This window comes from Oncorhynchus clarkii, chromosome 17 (genome assembly GCF_045791955.1).
Source record: "Oncorhynchus clarkii lewisi isolate Uvic-CL-2024 chromosome 17, UVic_Ocla_1.0, whole genome shotgun sequence".
Classification (NCBI taxonomy): Eukaryota; Metazoa; Chordata; class Actinopteri; order Salmoniformes; family Salmonidae; genus Oncorhynchus; species Oncorhynchus clarkii.
Window position 1 is genome coordinate 19,852,364 of NC_092163.1, and position 18,834 is coordinate 19,871,197.

Below are 18,834 nucleotides of genomic sequence, written 5' to 3' on the forward strand. Positions count from 1 at the left end.
GAAAATCTCAAAAACAACTTTGTTGGATTTGAACCAGAAACCTTTGGCACCAGAAGCAGAAAACCTTACCGAAGAGCCTGCCACTGGTGCCAAAAGTTGCATGTTGGAATCCAGCTAAATTATTTGAGATTTTTGTTTTAAGCCTATTCCAATCGTTAACCATTTAGAGTTAATGCCTAACCTTAAGAGCTCAGAGTTAATGGAACAATTGGCACCAGAGGCAGTTGCTTACACCCATCTGCCATCCACGTTCACAACACCCTAGCAGAACCGAAACCAACTTGAAGGTAACAGCTCACTGTTGCCCCTCGTGGTCGGGTTCCACGTCATCTCCCTACGTCCTCAGACATGGGTTGACACCGACATTGACTTGTATCACAGGTGACCTGGCTAGTTTAGAAACATGATATTCTCTAGTAATCATCCATCCACATGGGGGTGCTGTGATGCGTTTACGGGCTCACCAATGACTGACACAAACAGAAGACGACAATACTGACGTAAAACTGGGAGAGGGTTTGTTTTGTTTGTGGCTAGTGGCTACCATTTTTCCTCGTGGACGAAGCCATACCACAGGCAAAAGGGGTTAGTTATTAGTATATTTGGCCATACTAGCTTAATACCCACCTTTCAGTCGTCTGAAAATGTCTACATTACAGATGTTGCGCGTGTTCTTAAATGAGCGTTTAACAGCGGCTGCTGTGGAGATTTTCGGGGCAGTTGAGAAAACGGTAACCGAGTACCAGGAGGAGAATGATAATCTGCGGAGACTGCTGCGGATAACCCCGGACATAAACCAATGTAGAAAAGGTCTACAAATATCTAGCTACAATAATGTTTTATTTACAGCTAAGTTGTTAATATAGGCTAACAGTGATCATATATATATATATATATATAAACTTACCGTGCATGTTGAAGTTTCACAAACATTTTGTTGAAATAGAATATCACTCAGGCATGTCTAAAAGCTGTGTGTATATCTATCTATATACAGTACCAGTCAAAAGTTTGAACACACCTACTCATTCAAGGGTTTTAATGAATGTTTACTATTTTATACATTGTAGAATAATAGTGAAGACGTCAAAACTATGAAATAGCACATATGGAATCATGTAGTAACCAAAAATATATTTGAGATTCTTCAAAGTAGCCACCCTTTGCTTTGATGACAGCTTTGCACTCTTGGCATTCTCTCAACCAGCTTCACCTGGAATGTTTTTCCAATAGTCTTGAAGGAGTTCACACATATGCTGGGCACTTGTTGGCTGCTTTTCCTTCAATCTGGGTGGCAGATAGCCTAGTGGTGAGAGCGTTGGACTAGTAACCGGAAGGTTGGAAGATCAAATCCCCGAGCTGACAAGCTGTCGTTCTGCCCCTGAACAAGGCAGTTAACCCACTGTTCATAGGATGTCATTGAAAATAATAATTTGTTTTTAACTAACTTGCCTAGTTAAATAAAGGTAAAATAAAAATATGCGCTCCAACTCATCCCAAACCATCTCAATTGGGCTGAAGTCGGGGGATTGTGGAGGCCAGGTCATCTGATGCAGCACTCCATCACTCTCCTTCTTGGTCATATTGTTCTTAGACGGCCTGAAGGGGTGTTGGGTCATTGTCCTGTTGAAAAACAAATGATAATTCCACTAAGTGCAAACCAGATGGGATGGCGTATCTCTTCAGAATGCTGTGGTAGCCATGGTGGTTAAGTGTGCCTTGAATTCTAAATAAATCAGTGTCACCAGCAAAGCACCACCACACCTCCTCCTCCATGCTTCATGGTGGGAACCACACATGCAGAGATCATCCATCCACCTATTATGTGACTCACGAAGACATGGCTGTTGGAACCAAAAGTCTAACATTTGGACTCATTAGACCAAAGTAGAGGTCGACCGATTAATCGGAATGGCCGATTAATTAGGGCCGATTTCAAGTTTTCATAACAATCGTAAATCGGTATTTTTGGGCGCCAATTTGCCAATTTTTTACATCTTTATTTAACTAGGCAAGTCAGTTAAGAACACATTCTTATTTTAAATGACGGCCTAGGAACGGTGGGTTAACTGTCTCGTTCAGGGGCAGAAAGACAGATTTTCACCATGTCAGCTCGGGGGATCCAATCTTGCAACCTTACAGTTAACTAGTCCAACGCAATAACGACCGGCCTCTCTCTCGTTGCACTCCACAAGGACGGCCTGTTACGCAAATGCAGTAAGCCAAGGTAAGTTGCTAGCTAGCATTAAACTTATCTTATAACAAACAATCATAATCACCAGTTAACTACACATGGTTGATGATATTACTAGATATTATCTAGCGTGTTCTGTGTTGCATATAATCTGACTGGTAGGCGCGTAAACATTCATTCAAACAGCACTTTCGTGCATTTTGCCAACAGCTCTTCGTTGTGCGTCAAGCATTGCTCTGTTTATGACTTCAAACCTATCAACTCCCGAGATGAGGCTGGTGTGACCAAAGTGAAATGGTTGGCTAGTTAGCGCACGCTAATAGCATATCAAACTTCACTCGCCTTGGGGTGGTTGTTTCCCTTGCTCTGCATGGGTAACGCTTCGATGTCGTGGCTGTTGTCGTTGTGTTGCTGGTTCGAGCCCAGGGAAGAGCGAGGAGAGGGACGGAAGCTATACTGTTACACTGGCAATACTAAAGTGCCTATAAGAACATCCAATAGTCAAAGGTTAATGAAATACAAATGGTGTAGAGGGAAATAGTCCTATAATAACTTCAACCTAAAACTTCTTACCTGGGAATATTGAAGACTCATGTTAAAAGGAACCACCAGCTTTCATATGTTCTCATGTTCTGAGCAAGGAACTTAAACGTTAGCTTTTTTACATGGCACATATTGCACTTTTACGTTCTTCTCCAACACTTTGTTTTGCATTATTTAAACCAAAGTGAACATGTTTCATTATCTACTTGAGGCTAAATTGATTTTATTGATGTATTATATTAAGTTAAAATAAGTGTTCATTCAGTATTGTTGTAATTGTCATTATTATAAATACATGTTTTATTTTATTTTTTTAAATCAGTCGATTAATCGGTATCGGCTTTTTTGGTCCTCCAATAATCAGTATTGGCGTTGAAAAATCATAATCAGTCGACCTCTAGACCAAAGGACAGATTTCCACCGGTCTAATGTCCATTGCTTGTGTTTCTTGGCTCAAGCAAGTCTTTTCTTCTTATTGGTGGCCTTTAGTGGTGGTTTCTTTGAAGCAATTCGATCATGAAGGCCTGATTCACAGTCTCCTCTGAACAGTTGACATTGAGATATTTCTGTAACTTGAACTCTGAAGCATTTATTTGGGCTGCAATTTCTGAGGATGATAACTACTGAATTTTACTTCTGCAGCAGAGCTAACTCTGGGTCTTCCTTTCCTGTAGCGTTCCTCATGAGAGACAGTTTCATCATGACACTTGAAGAAACTTTAAAAGTTCTTGAAATGTTCCATATTGACCTGACCTTCATGTCTTAAAGTAATTATGGACTGTCGTTTCTCTTTGCTTATTCCAGCTGTTCTTGCCATAATATGGACATCTTCTGTATACCACCCCTTCCTTGTCACAACACAACTGATTGGCTCAAACACATTAAGAACGAAAGAAATTCCACAAATGAACTTTTAACAAGGCACACCTGTTAATTTAAATGCATTCCAGGTGACTACCTCATGAAGCTGGTTGAGAGAATGCCAAGTGTGCAAAGCTGTCAAGGCAAAGGGTGGCTATTTTGAAGAATCTCAAATATTTTGATTTGTTTAATACTTTTTTGGTTATATGATTCCATGTGTTATTTCATAGTTGTCTTCACTATTATTCTACAATGTAGAAAATAGTAAAAATAAAAACCAATGAATGAGTAGGTGTCCCCAAACATTTGACTTGTACTGTATATCTTCTACAGAGATGAAGTGTTTTTATTTATATGGTATAGATGACCTCTGCTCCTCCTCGCCTTCCCTCCAGCGTCCCTTCAGTTATCTGTTGCTGTCACTGAAGACGAGGTTCCCCCTAAGCAGCAGCACTCTGAGCAGGAGTGGAGAACCAGTCTGCAGCAGGAGGACCGAGAACCCACACAGATTAAAGAGGAACAGGAGGAACTCTGGACCTGTCAGGAGGAAGATTTCAGTGTGTTCAAATTACCTCCTTGTGTGAAAAGTAAATGTGATCAGGAAAACCCACAGTCCTTTTCTCTTCCCCAAACCCAGACAGTGGAGAACAGAGACAGTAACTCTAAACCAGTTGAACTTCCACATTTTGTCACTGTTACCCATCTAGAGGGTCTCGACATTCCCTGTGACCCTCCAGATAATCAAAACTATAGCCACAGCTCAACTGTAAGCAGTGACCCAGTAGGACTTAGGCTGCTGTCACCATTCCATCCCAGCCCACCACTGGATCCCAACCCATCAATGGGGGAACACTGTCCCAAACCCAGCACCACGTCTAGAAAAACTCACCGCTGCTGTGACTGTGGTGAAACGTTTGCTCTGACAGCTGACCTGCAGGAGCATGTGACTCTCACCAAGAGACCCAGCGAATGCCACCTCTGCAAAAAACGCTACAACTCCACCTGTAAATTGAAGGCTCATGTCAGATTCTGTCATGTGGAGAGACCCTGCACCTGCCCCTTTTGTGGAAAGACCTTCAAACTCAAAGGACATCTTTCCAGGCATATGAGGATTCACACAGGAGAGAAACCATTTGGCTGTGGTGACTGTGGGAAGAGCTTCATTCAGAAGGGGGACTTAATGAGACACATACTTACTCACACAGGAGAGAAACCATTTAGCTGTAAAGACTGTGGGAAAAGTTTCAATCGGAAGGGAAACCTAACTGAACACATACGGACTTGCACATACTGAGTTACACAGGAAAGAAAGTTCCCAAAGAAACAAAGTAATTCAGACAAAGACATCTTGTCAGATGGACAACACTCTTTGGAACTCTGGCTACTTCATTCTGTGGGTTTCAGATAATCAATGTCATGAATTTACTTTTGCACAACATATGTAAAGGTTTGATTTGATCCAACAATAGAGTAATTCAATTCATGGTCTGCTGTTCAAAGTCTCTTGATGTATTCACGTCATTATAGACAGGAATTCCTTGTAGTTTGTTTTGGAATGCCTCGAATAGTCCCAAGAAATTGTCCTTGCATTCATCAGATCATTTTCCAAATCTATAAACCTGATCTATGGTCAAATGTGGTTCCCCTCATGGTTATGAGTAGGATTTGTGGAGCCAGTGGAGGGTAAACCGATCCTGAAACTGATCCTGGGAGGGCAGCACTTACCATGGGAGGGCAGCAGGCAATGAGTTGGATGTTGGAATAATAAAAAACGATTTATTGCTTAAGAGAATCATTTTTATTTTCTCAAAATAAAATGCATTGAAACATTGACAAACACATTAGTCCTTCACAAAGTCACAGAACCTCAAGGAATTATTACGTATTAAAACAAGCTGCCGTAATTTGAACTCCACAATGTCAAAATGCCCAACCCCATTTCAACAAAAGTATTGACATTACAAGGGGGTGTCCATTTTAAAATAAATGACAGAACTTTACAAAAGAGGGGTAAGATTCCACATCTTTCAGTACTAGTGAATCCCAGACATGCTCCATTGGGTGCAAGTTCTGTAACTTTGCATGATATTGTCATTTGCTACAGTGTAATTTCTACACCAGCTCGATGTGAATGTTTGATCAGTTACGTAAAATACCAAATGTACCAAGCGTGTTCATGGAAGCGCTGGCACTGAACACAGTCTATTCACTTCATATCCCCTGATAACTATTGAAAAGATCTTTAAGAAATGCAGGCAAAATGTCTACAAGTATAGTGCCCACAGAAGTTCAACTGTCACATCTTGGGGAAATTTAAATAAACCATTACATCTACAACCATTAACCTTCATTATCTAAAACAATATCTGCTTTAAATCTATAAATAATGTCACCTATTTTTCATTTACCATACCTTATATTCTCTACAGTACAAAATAAAAATCCAGTGGGTTCCCTTCATTGCAATAAATGGTCTGAGTCTCCCCTTTCAGTAATAATATACACTAACGGTATACAGAACACTACAGCGAGGAGACATTTAAAATACACAAGATAAAGTCCAGCTTTGACCGATGCATTCTGAGCATCCCTTTGGGATTGTGGAGTAGAAGTGGCAGAGCCCTCAAATTGGAATGTACCAAACTGCCTTAGAAAATGGCAGCCACTTGGCTACACATAGAAACAGCTTGAAAAAGACAGTGGAGAACCTAGCTACCATTTATATAAAAAAGGGCCCTTGCTTGCTGTGCCTACGGTGGAAAAGGGTTTGATTTACAGATACATATAGTATTTACTAGCCCTGGTCTCACAGCAGAGTGGTTGTATCAATTGTCGAGTCCATCCCCTATGGTACATGAAGGAGTGTGTCTCAGCGTTCACAGATAATCTCAAACCCTGTTGGGACAACCACCTGTTTCTGTCCACCCATGGTCATTGTCCCCACACACAGTGGACTGTCCTTAGGGCTCGAAGTTCAACCACAAATCCTGTTGGATTTGTTTCTGCTGAATAGATGACACTCCTGTTGGAAAAGTCAACTTCAGTGAGGCGCAATGCAAGTTCACATTTGAACACAAGTACCCTAGTAGTAAAGACAGTGTTTGAATCACGTACCTTCAGTTTGAAACCTGATCTGACATGGAGCAATGAACAACTATTTTCAAAGGCTCTATATTCCATATTATAGGCTTAAATGGACATACTCATTTACTATATTCACAATCCACTGAGGTAATTCAAATTGTTTTCTTCATATGCAGTACCTTTCCATCCAGACACACATAACATACATGTCCACATCCACAACGTTAACTCTGTACCACCATCAGTCAAATATAGTTAATGACTAACCCCCCAAAAAACCCATGACTGGTCCCAAATCTGTTTGTGTCGTCTTGGCAACTCCTATGGTTTTCGTCACACCAAACGACCATAGGAGTTGGGCAGATGGTCGGCACAAACAGATCTGGGACCAGGCTAGGACCCAGCAGCCTCACAGAAGAACCGGTTATATCCCCAGAGTAATCTACTCAATAGAGTGTTGTCTTACACTCTGACCCTCTTCAATCACCTATTCATTCCTCCATTACCTCATATCAATGTCATGACCACTCCCACCCCCATTATGACATCATCTGTAGCCACAGAAACAAGACCAAACGTGAGGAAAACCGCCCAGGATATGGGGCCAAGTCTTCAGAACAAAGACATGAGATGGTGCTTCTGAAAACAAACAAAAATAAACCGATATTTCCAGTGACCATCAGAGTCAGCAGTAGCATGCAACAGAAACAGTCCATTTTATTAGCACCCAGGTGTATTTCACTAAGCTGGATCCCAAAATAGATCCTGCTTAGTGAAATACCACCCTGAAAAATGGTGGCATTCATCAGAGTCGATAAATAACCTTATTCTAACATACGGCCAACCAGTGTTTTACCTGAGCTGGTGGAAGGCCTCTGGTTTGATGTCAGAGAAACAGTTACTTGGCCCATAGAAGTAGAACCCCTAGACAGGATAAAGGCCCTCAGCAATTTGAATGAGGATCCCATGACCGTTCTAGAGATTCTATTTCTATGATTTGTTGCTCTAGAGTAAATCAAAACGGTTTGAAGCACAAAGCAAAGCAGGCATTGAGTGAGTGACAGGTTCAGGGTAATCATTATAGGATGCTGGTCTAGTCAAGTGCAGTTTGTCATCAGTAATTCAGACCAATAGTCAGTTAAACATCTATACTAATCAACATCTTCAGTGGAAACTAAACCACCAAGGGCCCCAACCTGAACATATTGCATGTGTGTGATGAATCCAGTCGTTTCGGCTTCAGTAAAATAGACCATGGCTAACAAGCGGTCACTATTCTACCCAAATAGCTGGTTCAGAAGCTTCAGTCAACCAGCCTAATCAAGGTAGTAGCCTTCTGGGACTGTTGGTGTGTAACCTAACATGATTGTTTTGGCATGAGAGAGGTGTAAAATTCCAGTGTGAGTCAGTCTGTGATTGATATGACTGGGGTGTCAGTGTCCTTTGCCACCCATTCAAAAGGTATCATGTTTGAGGATACAGTGGTATAAGTTCAGTGTATCAAACAGTAGTGTTGTATTTGCAGTGGTGTTGAATGGCAAGGAGAGGTAAGAGGTGGTGTGTACAGCAGTGATGTGACTGACAGACCTTGAATAACATTGTGTGCGACCCTTAGTGGCGAGTCTTCACTGTGCGCACACACACACACACACACACACACACACCACACACACACACCCCTCAGTGGTGTGTCTCCAGCTCCACCACTGTCCACTCGCCCTGGGGGGACTGGCCGGGGGCCTCCGGGGAGAAGCTGCTGACCGCCGTGACCGTGGCTGAGGGAGGGGTGAGGGGGGGCAGCAGGTTGGGCCACAGGCTGGCCTCCAGGGGGCTCAAGGTGCCTCCTCTGCCCCCGGGCAGCAAGAGCAGGGAGGAGCAGCCATCGCCCGTCAGCAGCAGGGTCTGGTTGATCAGCTGCTGGACAATGTCAACTTTCTTCCCCCAGTCCAGGTCCAGTGGAGGGGGGCATTCTTGGGAGACGGGGGGTGGGGAGGCATCCCGGGACTCTTCCTGCTCGGGGGAGTCTGGAGAGGGACTGGAAGTGGAGTTGCTATCGGCTTCGTCCAATACCTCTCGGCGGTCACTGTTACTGCCAACCTCTTTCTCCAGCGGGGCTTCTTCGCGTTGTTTGAGCTGGACATTAACCTCAATTTCCTTCCCCTCTTCATCACTCTCCAGGGCTTCATAAATGGTATGGAGACCAGAGGAAGGTGAAAGCAGCACTGTTGCCTGACCTTTTTGAGGCTGTTGTTGCGGTGACATCTGCTGTGTCTGCTCCTCCAGCTCCTGCTGCCACTGCATGATCTGCTGTCTCTGCTCCACCTCCTCCCTCCTCAGCGTCTCCTCCTCTGCCTCCTTTTTCTTCATTTCCTTCTCCTGCTCGCTCTTCTTCCTCGCCTCTTTGTCGTTTTCTTCTTTGGGTTTGCCCTGCTGTTCTCTGCGTTGCTGCAGCTCTAGTAGTTGTTGCTTGTGCTGTTCCAGTCGGTGGAGCTGGGGGCTGGCCTGCAGGCGAGGGCTCCGGGGGGGTAGGTCAGCACAGGTCAGCCTGGGTGTGGTCAAGAGGTCACAGTGGGGGTTGGGGTGGTGGTCGCGGCGGTAGTGTGGCTGGGGGAGCGCATTGATCCCTGCGAGGAAGAAGTGGAGATCACCCGGTGGGAAGCGTGTGTTAGAAAGAGAGAAAGACAGACAAGTGAGAAGTAGCAGTGCAGGTCAGAGCAGATAACCGAGACTGTGGGTATTGTAGTCTACCAAGGAGACGTTAGTGGGAGGAGTTTAAGACAGTGATGTAATGTCCTGGTATTCTACACCCAGTAAAAATGTAGCTTCGAGAGATTGTAATTTGTGGGTTTGTGGCTTGAAAAGGGATGCATAAATCATCACAGCCAACTTACAACTATTATATTGTACAGGTAACTGCCAAAATAAAGGAAACGACAATGTCTTAATAGGGTGTTGGGGCATCACGAGCCAGAACAGCTTCAATGCAACTTGTCATAGATTCTACAAGCGTCTGCAACTCCATTGGAGGAATGCAACACCATTCTTCAACGATAAATAACATTTTGGGTGTTTCGTTGATGGCGGTGGAAAATCTCAGGCGCCGCTCCAGAATCTCCCGTAAGGGTTCAACTGGGTTGAGATCTGGTGACAGACATGGCATATGGTTGACATTTTCATGCTCATCAAACCATTCAGTGACCACTCGTGTCCTGTGGGGGTCAGTGCCCTCCTATGGGGGCATAGCCGTGGTAGCCAAAATAATTGGCTAACCCAGCATATTTAAACATGGCCTAAGCATGATGGGATGTTAATTGTTTAATTAACTCAGGGACCACACCTGTGTGTAAGCACCTGCTTTAATATACTTTGCAACCCTCATTTACTCAAGCGTTTCCATTATTTTGGCAATTACCTGTAGATTTTCATACATTTCTGGCATAGTGGCTGTTTGAATGCCAAATTGACAATTGTAGCTGGGCCTAATGGTTTAGGATAGCCAAAGTGTGTCAATATATGACTACTGAACCCAGGAACTACCTCCTCATTCACATGATATCATCGGCAAGATGTGCAACATTGACAGCCTGAAAAGCAAAGCGTTTAAAAAGAGGTGGGGACAGGGGTGAAGTGAAGGGTGCCCAGGAGAAATGGTGACAGCAGGGAGATGGTGGGAGGGGCGGGGCATTGGCTGGGGGGGGGGGGGTTAAAGCAGAGAGCAAATATAGCAATCCATTTCATTAACCTTTTCAAAATGTGGCTTCCCAAACAAAATATGCTGATAGTATTTTTTTTTTGGTGCAAAAGTTGTGCAATAAAAGCGGCTTCCTGTATATGCAGTAACTACCAACGATAGTCTTGTGAAATAAAAACAAAGAAAAGCCATTTCCTTCAGTCCCTGTGGGGAGCTGGTGAGTAAGTGAAACATGCAAGACAAGACCTTTCAACCATGCATCAGAACATAGACAGCAGTGCCACGTGAACCTGGACTGAGTCTGAAATGCCACCATAGTGTGTGTATGTGTGTGTGTGTGTGTATGTATGTATACACACACACACACACACACACACACACACACACATACATACATACATACATACATATAGTGCACTACTTTTGACCAGGGCCCGTGCATTATTTAGAGAATAGGGTGCCATTTCAGACCAAGCCCTCAAACCAAAGCCAATGAGTGTCAGTCAGTGACATGCAAACAAGGCGTCCCAAGGGTAAAGTAGTTAAACAGTGCGGTTAAAAATGGTGTACGGTGAACATGCACTTGTAGATATAACAGAGTTCTCAAACAATGCAGAGGCCAGGCAGAACGGTAACGAAAAGGCAAAACACACATTACTCGAAGAAAAGAAACACTGGTGGGTGTCCTCTACTGTTTGGATGATGGGGAACCTTCTTGATGTCGTTTCTCAGTTTGTCTGGTGGAGGAGGAGGAGGAGGATTCCAGCGGACCAGGGAGGGGCACCGGGGGGTTCACAGTACAGGAGGGGGAGGAGCAGCTGAGGGGTGGGAGGAGCAGCTGAGGGGTGGGAGGAGCAGCTGAGGGGTGGGAGTTTAACATCCTCCATAATGTCTCTGTTGAGCCCTATTCTGGATGGTGGGAGTAGTGCATGTGAGGATGTAGGTATGAATGCTTCCTTGCTGGGAGACCATGTGTGTTTTGAATCCATATGCCCCACAGGTATATAATGTCTCCCACATAAGGTTTAGACACAACCTTGACTCCCATGTTATAGGACTGAATAATCGCTGATAAGTACAAAGTGTGCCATCCAACTCCCCAATCCCCACTTGAATAAAACTGTCCTGGAGAGAGTAGTCATGTTAAATATCTAATCTTTATTTAAAGCTTGGTAATGGTAAATACTCAAAAAGGACAAATGCAAGGGGGGGGGCAGTCTAACCTTAAAGTGCAGGAGGGAAGGGGGAGTGCTCGGGGGACGAGGACAGATGTCTGTTTCTTAATGATGGGAAACAGCAAGACAATACAAATCAATATTCACCAGCATTTTATGTTCAGTAAAAAGGGTCAGATAAATACATAGTTTAACATTTCATTCCACATTTTCTTTTGTTATGTTTCTTCTTGGTTTTTTACTTAAGAGCTGCTTCACAACAGCCCAGTCAATCCAAATCAAACCATGCCAGTTCATGTTAATTAAAAAGTGAAGAAAAAACACGTTCTAATAGTTGTAGCTATTGCACATACAGGAGTTAAGCCATATACTCATAAGGTAATATCATACGAGGGAAGTGGCACTGCTGTATTTAAAGTCTTGATTTCTTCCCTTCCCTATTTTTACATTTGGATCACATCCACCCCAGTTGGAGAGGTTTGGGACAAACAATGACGACTAACACAGCAAAGAGGGTTCTGGGGAGGGGTGAAAGGTGTGTGTGTGTGTGGGGGGGGGGGGGGGGGGGGGGGTTAAAGCTGCGTTACTGGGTATGTAGGGAAGTGTGGGGGGGGGGACTATACGTTACCTGAGAGAGAGTTCTCAGTGTTTTCACAGATAGTGGAGTAGTAGGGCGGTTGGGTGACACGGGGGCCCTCCCCGAGCTGCTGGGGGGCCGCAAACAGCGTGGGGTCCAGGGGTTTCAGATCCCCCGTGTCCCCCAGCTCTGCCTCAAGTGTCCCACACAACATATACTGCTGCTCCTCTGGGTTGGAGATGAGGAGGGAGTCTGCTGAGGCAGCCTGTTGCTGGGGCGGCGGCAGGGTCAGCTCCTGGATGAGTGACGGGTCCTTGGCCTCCTCAGGTAGCTCCTCCAGAGAGAAGATGCCGGGGCTCTTGGCGCAGCTCTCAGCCGTGGAGTGGGTATTGGAGTTGGACGCCGTCATGTCGTAGGCGTAGGATGCCGCCGAGTTGGCAGACTGGGGGGTGTCTCCACCCTCTTCTGCACCGCCGCTGGTCTCCTCCCCTTCCTCCAGGGCAGACAGGCAGTGCTGGGTGCCGGGCTTGCTGTCGTTGTGGATGTCCTGGCCCAGCTGGGCCTCGCCCTCCGTGTCACTGGCCTCATCCTCTGTGGTGGAGGACGAGGGGTTGGACGTAGGTGCTGTGGCGGGGTCCCCTGGGACCTCGTCGGCTGGCAGGGTCTCTGCCTCCTCCCCCTCGCCGTCCTCTCTCTCCAGGTGGATTCCCAGGTCCTGGTTCTCCAATTCAGGCTGAAGGGAGAGCACGGCGGCAGGCAGGGTGTGGAGTTTCCCCCCCTCAGAGCGGGACTCCACCCCAGAGCTGCTGTTGTAGTCACAGAGCTCCTCTGCGGTGCTGGTCTCGCTGCTGCTGTGGACAGCCAGCTCCGTAGGGCTTAGGGTGCTGGAGTGTGACATGCCGCGTCCAGAGGCAGCTATGAGGGACAGGGACTGCAACGGGGCTAGGGTCTCTCTTTCAAGTGGAGATGCAGGGGCAGGCTGGTGTGAGGGCTCATGCAGGGCTGGAACAAATGGTGTGGCAGCCAGCTGCAGCCAGGGCTGAGTGGAGTACAGGGTGGGTGTCTCCTTATCAGCCTGCCAGGGGTCTGAAGAGGGGCTGGTAGGGGTCTTCAGGGGGGCAGATGAGGCAGCCTGGGGGTGCGGCTGGGCCCATGGGTCACAAAAGGAGCTGGGGTTGGGTTGGTCCCACTGGGCGGCCAGGGCAGAGGGCAGGAGTGGGGCAGGCGGGGCTCGGTTCAGGTTGTCCAGTCTCTCATCCTCTGCAAAGTCATCCTCATCTGCATTCCCGTAGCTCTCCAGCCCGCTCTCAGTCACCCCCTCACTAGCCATCTCCACATCATCATCCTCATCCTCGTCATGCCTCACTCTTCTCGGGTCATCCGCCCGTTCCGAACCCACCTCCATGTCGCACACCCGGTCTCCGTCTTCATCGTAGTCATCAAAATCATTGGTCGGGATGTCGGACACCTTCTCAAAGTCAGGCGAGCCGGCCGAGGCAGACATGCCCTCCATGTCGATGGCACCCTTCAGACTGGCGTCTCCTAGGTCATCCATGCTCTCCGTGCCCTCCAGGACGCCCGGGGCGCTCAGCTCCGACACCCCCTGCTGGCTACAGCTCACCTCCTCAGAGTCCAGCTCCGATAGCAGGGCACCGCCTGCACGCCACCCCGAGCCCGCAGGGCCGGCTGAACCAGGCCTGGACTCTTCTGTGGGCTGGGTGCCACTCATTTCTGACACGGACACCTGCTGGCTGCCCTCCCTCTCCTCATCCTCTTCTTCATCCATGTTGAGCTGGGCTTTCTCTGAGGCATCTGGAGGGCTGGGTGTAGCCCTAGCAACTGCTGTGGGGATGTCCTGGGGTAAGGTCTGGTCTGGTGCTGGCTGTGTCGGGGCTGCTGGGATGGTCTCTGGTCGTTCAGACATCTCATCCCTGGCAACAGTGACTAGTGAGCCCTGTGGTGGAGCAGGAGCCAGCCTGAGTGGGCTCTGTGGTGGAGATGGAGAAGTAGTATCCTGAGGAGTTGGGGCTGAAACCGCTTCTCTGGGCTCCAGGGCCACTGCTGGTGAAAACACAGACACTGGTGCTGGGACTACTGAAGCGGCCACTTCTGGCTCTGCTGCGGCTATCACGGCAACTGTTGCCACAGCAGCTGCAGCAGCCACTGCTGCAGCTGCAGACTTGGGAGCTCCAGGTCTGGCAGTGAAGGGCAGGACAGACTGGGTTGGTTTGGAGGCTTGTTTGACTGACTGGGGGATGGTGCTGCCCACGGGCTTGTTGCTGGGGGAGGCAGGGGGGGTCTTGCCCTGGGGCTGTCGGGTGGCAGGGGGCCGTGTGGTGGGAGGGGCTTTACGTGTGGGCAGGGGCTTGGGGTCCTGTGATATAGGGCGGGCTGGCTTGGTGTCTGTCGCCTTGGTGGGATGGGCCCTTTTGGAGGCAGGCTCGGGTCTGGAGGCTGCAGTCGCTTTAGGGGGGTCAGGTTTGGTCGTTTTGGTAGTGGCGGATGTTGCCGGCTTTCTGGCTGCGGCAGTGGTTGCTGGTCTGCTGACATCTGTAAATGAACAGGAATAATTTAAACACGCATCTCTCTTCTCAACTAAAAATATAAAATGGTACCTTCGCAAGTTGATTTTGAGATACATACAGGTGATGCTCAAGACCAATCCTAATAGAATCAAGTGGGTTACAGTCATGGTACAAAACAACTTGTAAGGCATGTGCACCTTTCTTGGCAGGGCCTGTAGGTTTGGGTGCCTGCACTGTGGTAGTCCTGCCAGTAGAGGGGGCTGTGGTGCCGACTCTGGAAGCTGCAGGTCTGCTGGAGCCGGCAGCGGCTGGCTTGGATGTGCCCATCAACAGACCAGTGTGACCAGTGGCAGGCCTGGGGAAGAAAACATTTGATTTAAACCAGGTAAGTTATGGAGAACACATTCATGTCACAATAACCTGACCAAGAGGGCACAATGATGGGCTCCCGAGTGGCACAGCGGTCTAAGGCACTGCATCTCAGTGCTTAGAGGAGTCACTACAGACCCTGATTCGATTCCAGGCTGTTTCACAACCGGCCGTGTTTGGGAGTACCATAGGTCAGCGCACAATTGGCCCAGTGTCGCGTTTGGTCAGGGTAGGCCGTCATTGTAAGTAAGATTTTATTCTTAACCAACTTGCCTTGTTAAATGAAGGTCAAATAAATGTTTTAATTAAAATGATAAAATAACACCGACAGAGGGCTGGCTCGCTTCTAGCTCCTATGAAACTTTGCAGTATTTAGTTTATTTTATGTATTATTTTTTACATTGTTAGCCCAGAAAAAATGTCTTACATACAGCCGGGAAGAACTATTGGATATCAGAGGTGGTAACTCACCAACACCACCAGCATTATGACCAGGAATACGACTTCCCTGAAGCGGAACCTTTGTCCACACCAAGGGCAATTGAAATGATTCCAGAGGCTGACCCAAAACGACATTGGCGGAGGAGAGGTACTCGAAGCGGTCTTCTAGTCTGACTTAGGAGGCACGCACACCACCCACCTCTTCCGAGTGTATTACTAGCTAATGTTCAGTCTCTGGATAATAAAGTTGACGAGCTCAGGGCGAGGCTTTCTTTCCAGAGAGACATCAGGGACTAACATGGCTCTCTTGAACTGAGAACCCAACTGGCTGGACAGACTCTACACTGTATGATGGAATGTCCTACACTGACGTTTGCACAATTAACACAGACACTTCCTTAAATTTGACAGACACTTGACAGTCGGTCCAGCCAGTTGGGTTCTCAGTTCATCGCGCAGACAGGAATACATCTCTTCAGGAACAAGGTCAGGGGAGTATGTGTCATGATTAATGACTCATGGTGTAATTGTGATAACACACAGGAACTCAAGTTATTTTGTTCACCCGACCTAGAATACCTCAATCAATCAAATGCCGACTATTATCTCCCAAGATAAATTTATTCGGTTGAGTCACGGCCGTGTATATCCCCCCCTCAAGCTGATACCACGACGGCCCTCAAAATAACTTCAAATGAACTTTATGCAAATTGGAAACCACATATCCTGAGGCTGCATTTATTGAAGCTGGGATATTAACGCAAATTTTGGGAAAAGTCTGCAGAAGTTCTATGAATATGTAGACTGTAGTACTTGCGCTTCTAAAAAACTAAACCACAGTTACTCCAACATCCAGGATGCCTACAAGGCCCTCCTTTTGGCAAATCTGACCACGACTCCATTTTGTGCCTCCCTTCCTATAGGCAGAAACTCAAACAGGAAGTATCGGTGCTAAGGACTATTCTTCAACGCTGGTCTGACCAATCGGAACCCACGCTTCAAGATTGCTTCGATCACGCAGACTGGGATATGTTCCAGGTAGCTTCCGAGAATAATAGACAAATATACAGTGACTGGGTTTATCAGGAAGTGTATAGGAGATGTTGTACCCACTGTGACTATTAAAACCTACCCTAACCAGAAACAGTGGATAGATGGCAGCATTCGCACAAAGTGCAAACTGCTGCATTTAACCATGGCAAGGTGACTTGAAATATGGCAGAATACAAACAGTGTAGTTATTCCCGCCGCAAGGCAATCAAACAGGCAAAATGTCAGTATAGAGAAAGTGGAGTCGCAATTCAATGGCGAGACGTATGTGGCAGGGTCTACAGACAAATCACGGACTACAAAAGGAAAACCTGTCACGTCGCGGACACCCGACGTCTTGCTCCCGGACAAGCTAAATACCTTTGTTCGCTTTGAGGAGAACACAGTGCCACCGACGAGGCCCACTACCAAGGACTGCAGGCTCTCCTTCTCCGTGGTCGACGCGAGTAAGACATTTAAGCGCGTTAACCCTCGCAAAGCTGCCGGCCCAGACGGTATCTCTAGCCGCGTCCTCAGCGCATGTGCAGACCAGCTGGCTGGTGTGTTTACAGACATATTCAATCGCTCTCTATCCCAATCTGCTGTCCCCACAAGTTTCAAGATGGCCACCATGGTTCCTTGTACCCAAGGTAACTGAACTAAATGACTATCGCCTCGTAGCGGTCACTTTGTCATCATGAAGTGCTTCGACTAATCAAGGATCATATAATTTCCATCTTACTAACTTGCATACCGCCCCAACAGATCCATGGATAAAGCAATCATTGTTGCACTGCCCTATCCAATCTGGACGAGAGGAACACCTATGTAAGAATGCTATTCATTGACTACAGCTCAATCTTCAACACCATTGTGCCCTCCAAGCTCATCACTAAGTTTGTGGCCCTGGGTCTGAACCAAGCCCTGTGCAACTGGGTCCTGGATATCGTGACAGGTCGACCCCAGGTGGTGACACCACCTCCACTACCTTGTTCCACAAACGGGGGCCCCACAAGTGTGCGTGCTCAGCCCCCTCCTGTACTCCCTTGTTCACCCATGACTGTGTGGCCACACACACACCATCAAGTTTGCAAACAGTGGTAAGCCTGATTACCAACAGCGATGAGTCTACAGTGAGATTAGGGCCCTGGCGGAGTGGTGTCAGGAAAATAACCTCTCCCTCAACAAAATGAAGGGGCCGCAGTGGATGGTGAAAATCTTAAAGTTACTCTGTGTGAACATCACTGACAACCTGAAATGGTCCAGCCACACAGATCGTGCTGAAGGAGGCACAACAGAAATTTGGCTTGGCCCCTAAGACCCTCACGAACATCTGATGCACAATTGAGAGCATCCTGTTGGGCTGTATCATTGCCCGGTCATTGTAGTTGATTTAACAAGTGACATCAATAGGCAATAGACATCGATAGTACACTGCTCAAAAAATAAAGGGAACACTAAAATAACACATCCTAGATCTGAACAAATGAAATATTCTTATTAAATACTTTTTTCTTTACATTGTTGTCAGCACATTCAACTAAATCACACCAAAATCATCAATGGAAATCAAATTCATCAACCCATGGAGGTCTGGATTTGGAGTCACACTCATAATTAAAGTGGAAAACCACACTACAGGCTGATCCAACTTTAAAGTAATGTCCTTAAAACAAGTCAAAATGAGTCTCTGTAGTGTGTGTGGCCTCCACGTGCCTGTATGACCTCCCTACAACGCCTGGGCAGATGGTCTCCTGAGGGATCTCCTCCCAGACCTGGACTTAAGCATCCGCCAACTCCTGGACAGTCTGTGGTGCAACGTGGCGTTGGTGGATGGAGCGAGACATGATGTCCCAGATGTGCTCAATTGGATTCAGGTCTCGGGAACGAGCGGGCCAGTCCATAGCATCAATGCCTTCCTCTTGCAGGAACTGCTGACACTCCAGCCACATGAGGTCTAGCATTGTCTTACATTAGGAGGAATCCAGGGCCAACCGCACCAGCATATGGCCTCACAAGGGGTCTAAGGATCTCATCTCGGAACCTAATGGCAGTCAGGCTACCTCTGGCGAGCACATGGAGGGCTGTGCGGTCCCCCAAAGAAATGCCACCCCACACCATGACTGACCCACCGCCAAACCGCTCATGCTGGAGGATGTTGCAGGCAGCAGAACGTTCTCCACGGCGTCTCCAGACTGTCACATGTGCTTAGTGTGAACCTGCTTTCATCTGTGAAGAACACAGGGTGCCAGTGGCGAATTTCCCAATCTTGGTGTTCTCTGGCAAATGCCAAACGTCCTGCACGGTGTTGGGCTGTAAGCACAACCCTCACCTGTGGACGTCGG

General features: G+C 47.1%; 2 protein-coding genes across 2 annotated transcripts in view; one reads left to right on the top strand and one right to left on the bottom strand.

Annotated features, from left to right (window-relative positions):
* The first annotated feature begins 517 nt into the window (after window positions 1-517).
* Window positions 518-6,056, top strand: LOC139370473 (uncharacterized). Its single transcript, XM_071109971.1, has 2 exons — window positions 518-810; window positions 3,994-6,056. Exons 1-2 carry the CDS (start codon window positions 645-647, stop codon window positions 4,890-4,892), a joined length of 1,065 nt encoding a protein of 354 aa, XP_070966072.1. The 5' UTR covers window positions 518-644; the 3' UTR covers window positions 4,893-6,056.
* A 2,269-nt stretch (window positions 6,057-8,325) lies between these two features.
* LOC139370472 (proline rich 36a) overlaps window positions 8,326-18,834 on the bottom strand; it is a 41,461-nt gene continuing 30,952 nt past the window's right edge. The window contains exons 4-6 of the mRNA XM_071109970.1: window positions 14,848-15,005; window positions 12,177-14,675; window positions 8,326-9,306 (exon numbers count right to left, since the gene is read on the bottom strand). Of these exons, the coding sequence (XP_070966071.1) occupies window positions 8,363-9,306; window positions 12,177-14,675; window positions 14,848-15,005 (3,601 nt within the window). The 3' untranslated portion in view covers window positions 8,326-8,362. The remainder of the gene's footprint in view (window positions 9,307-12,176; window positions 14,676-14,847; window positions 15,006-18,834) is intronic.

What these genes read in the sequence shown, in the direction of transcription:
- LOC139370473 (XM_071109971.1), top strand. Translation starts at nt 645, where the DNA reads ATGTCTACATTACAGATGTTGCGCGTGTTCTTAAATGAGCGTTTAACA. An exon ending in CATAAACCAATGTAGAAAAG is followed by an intron (nt 811 to 3,993) that starts GTCTACAAATAT and finishes CCTTCCCTCCAG; the next exon opens with CGTCCCTTCAGTTATCTGTT.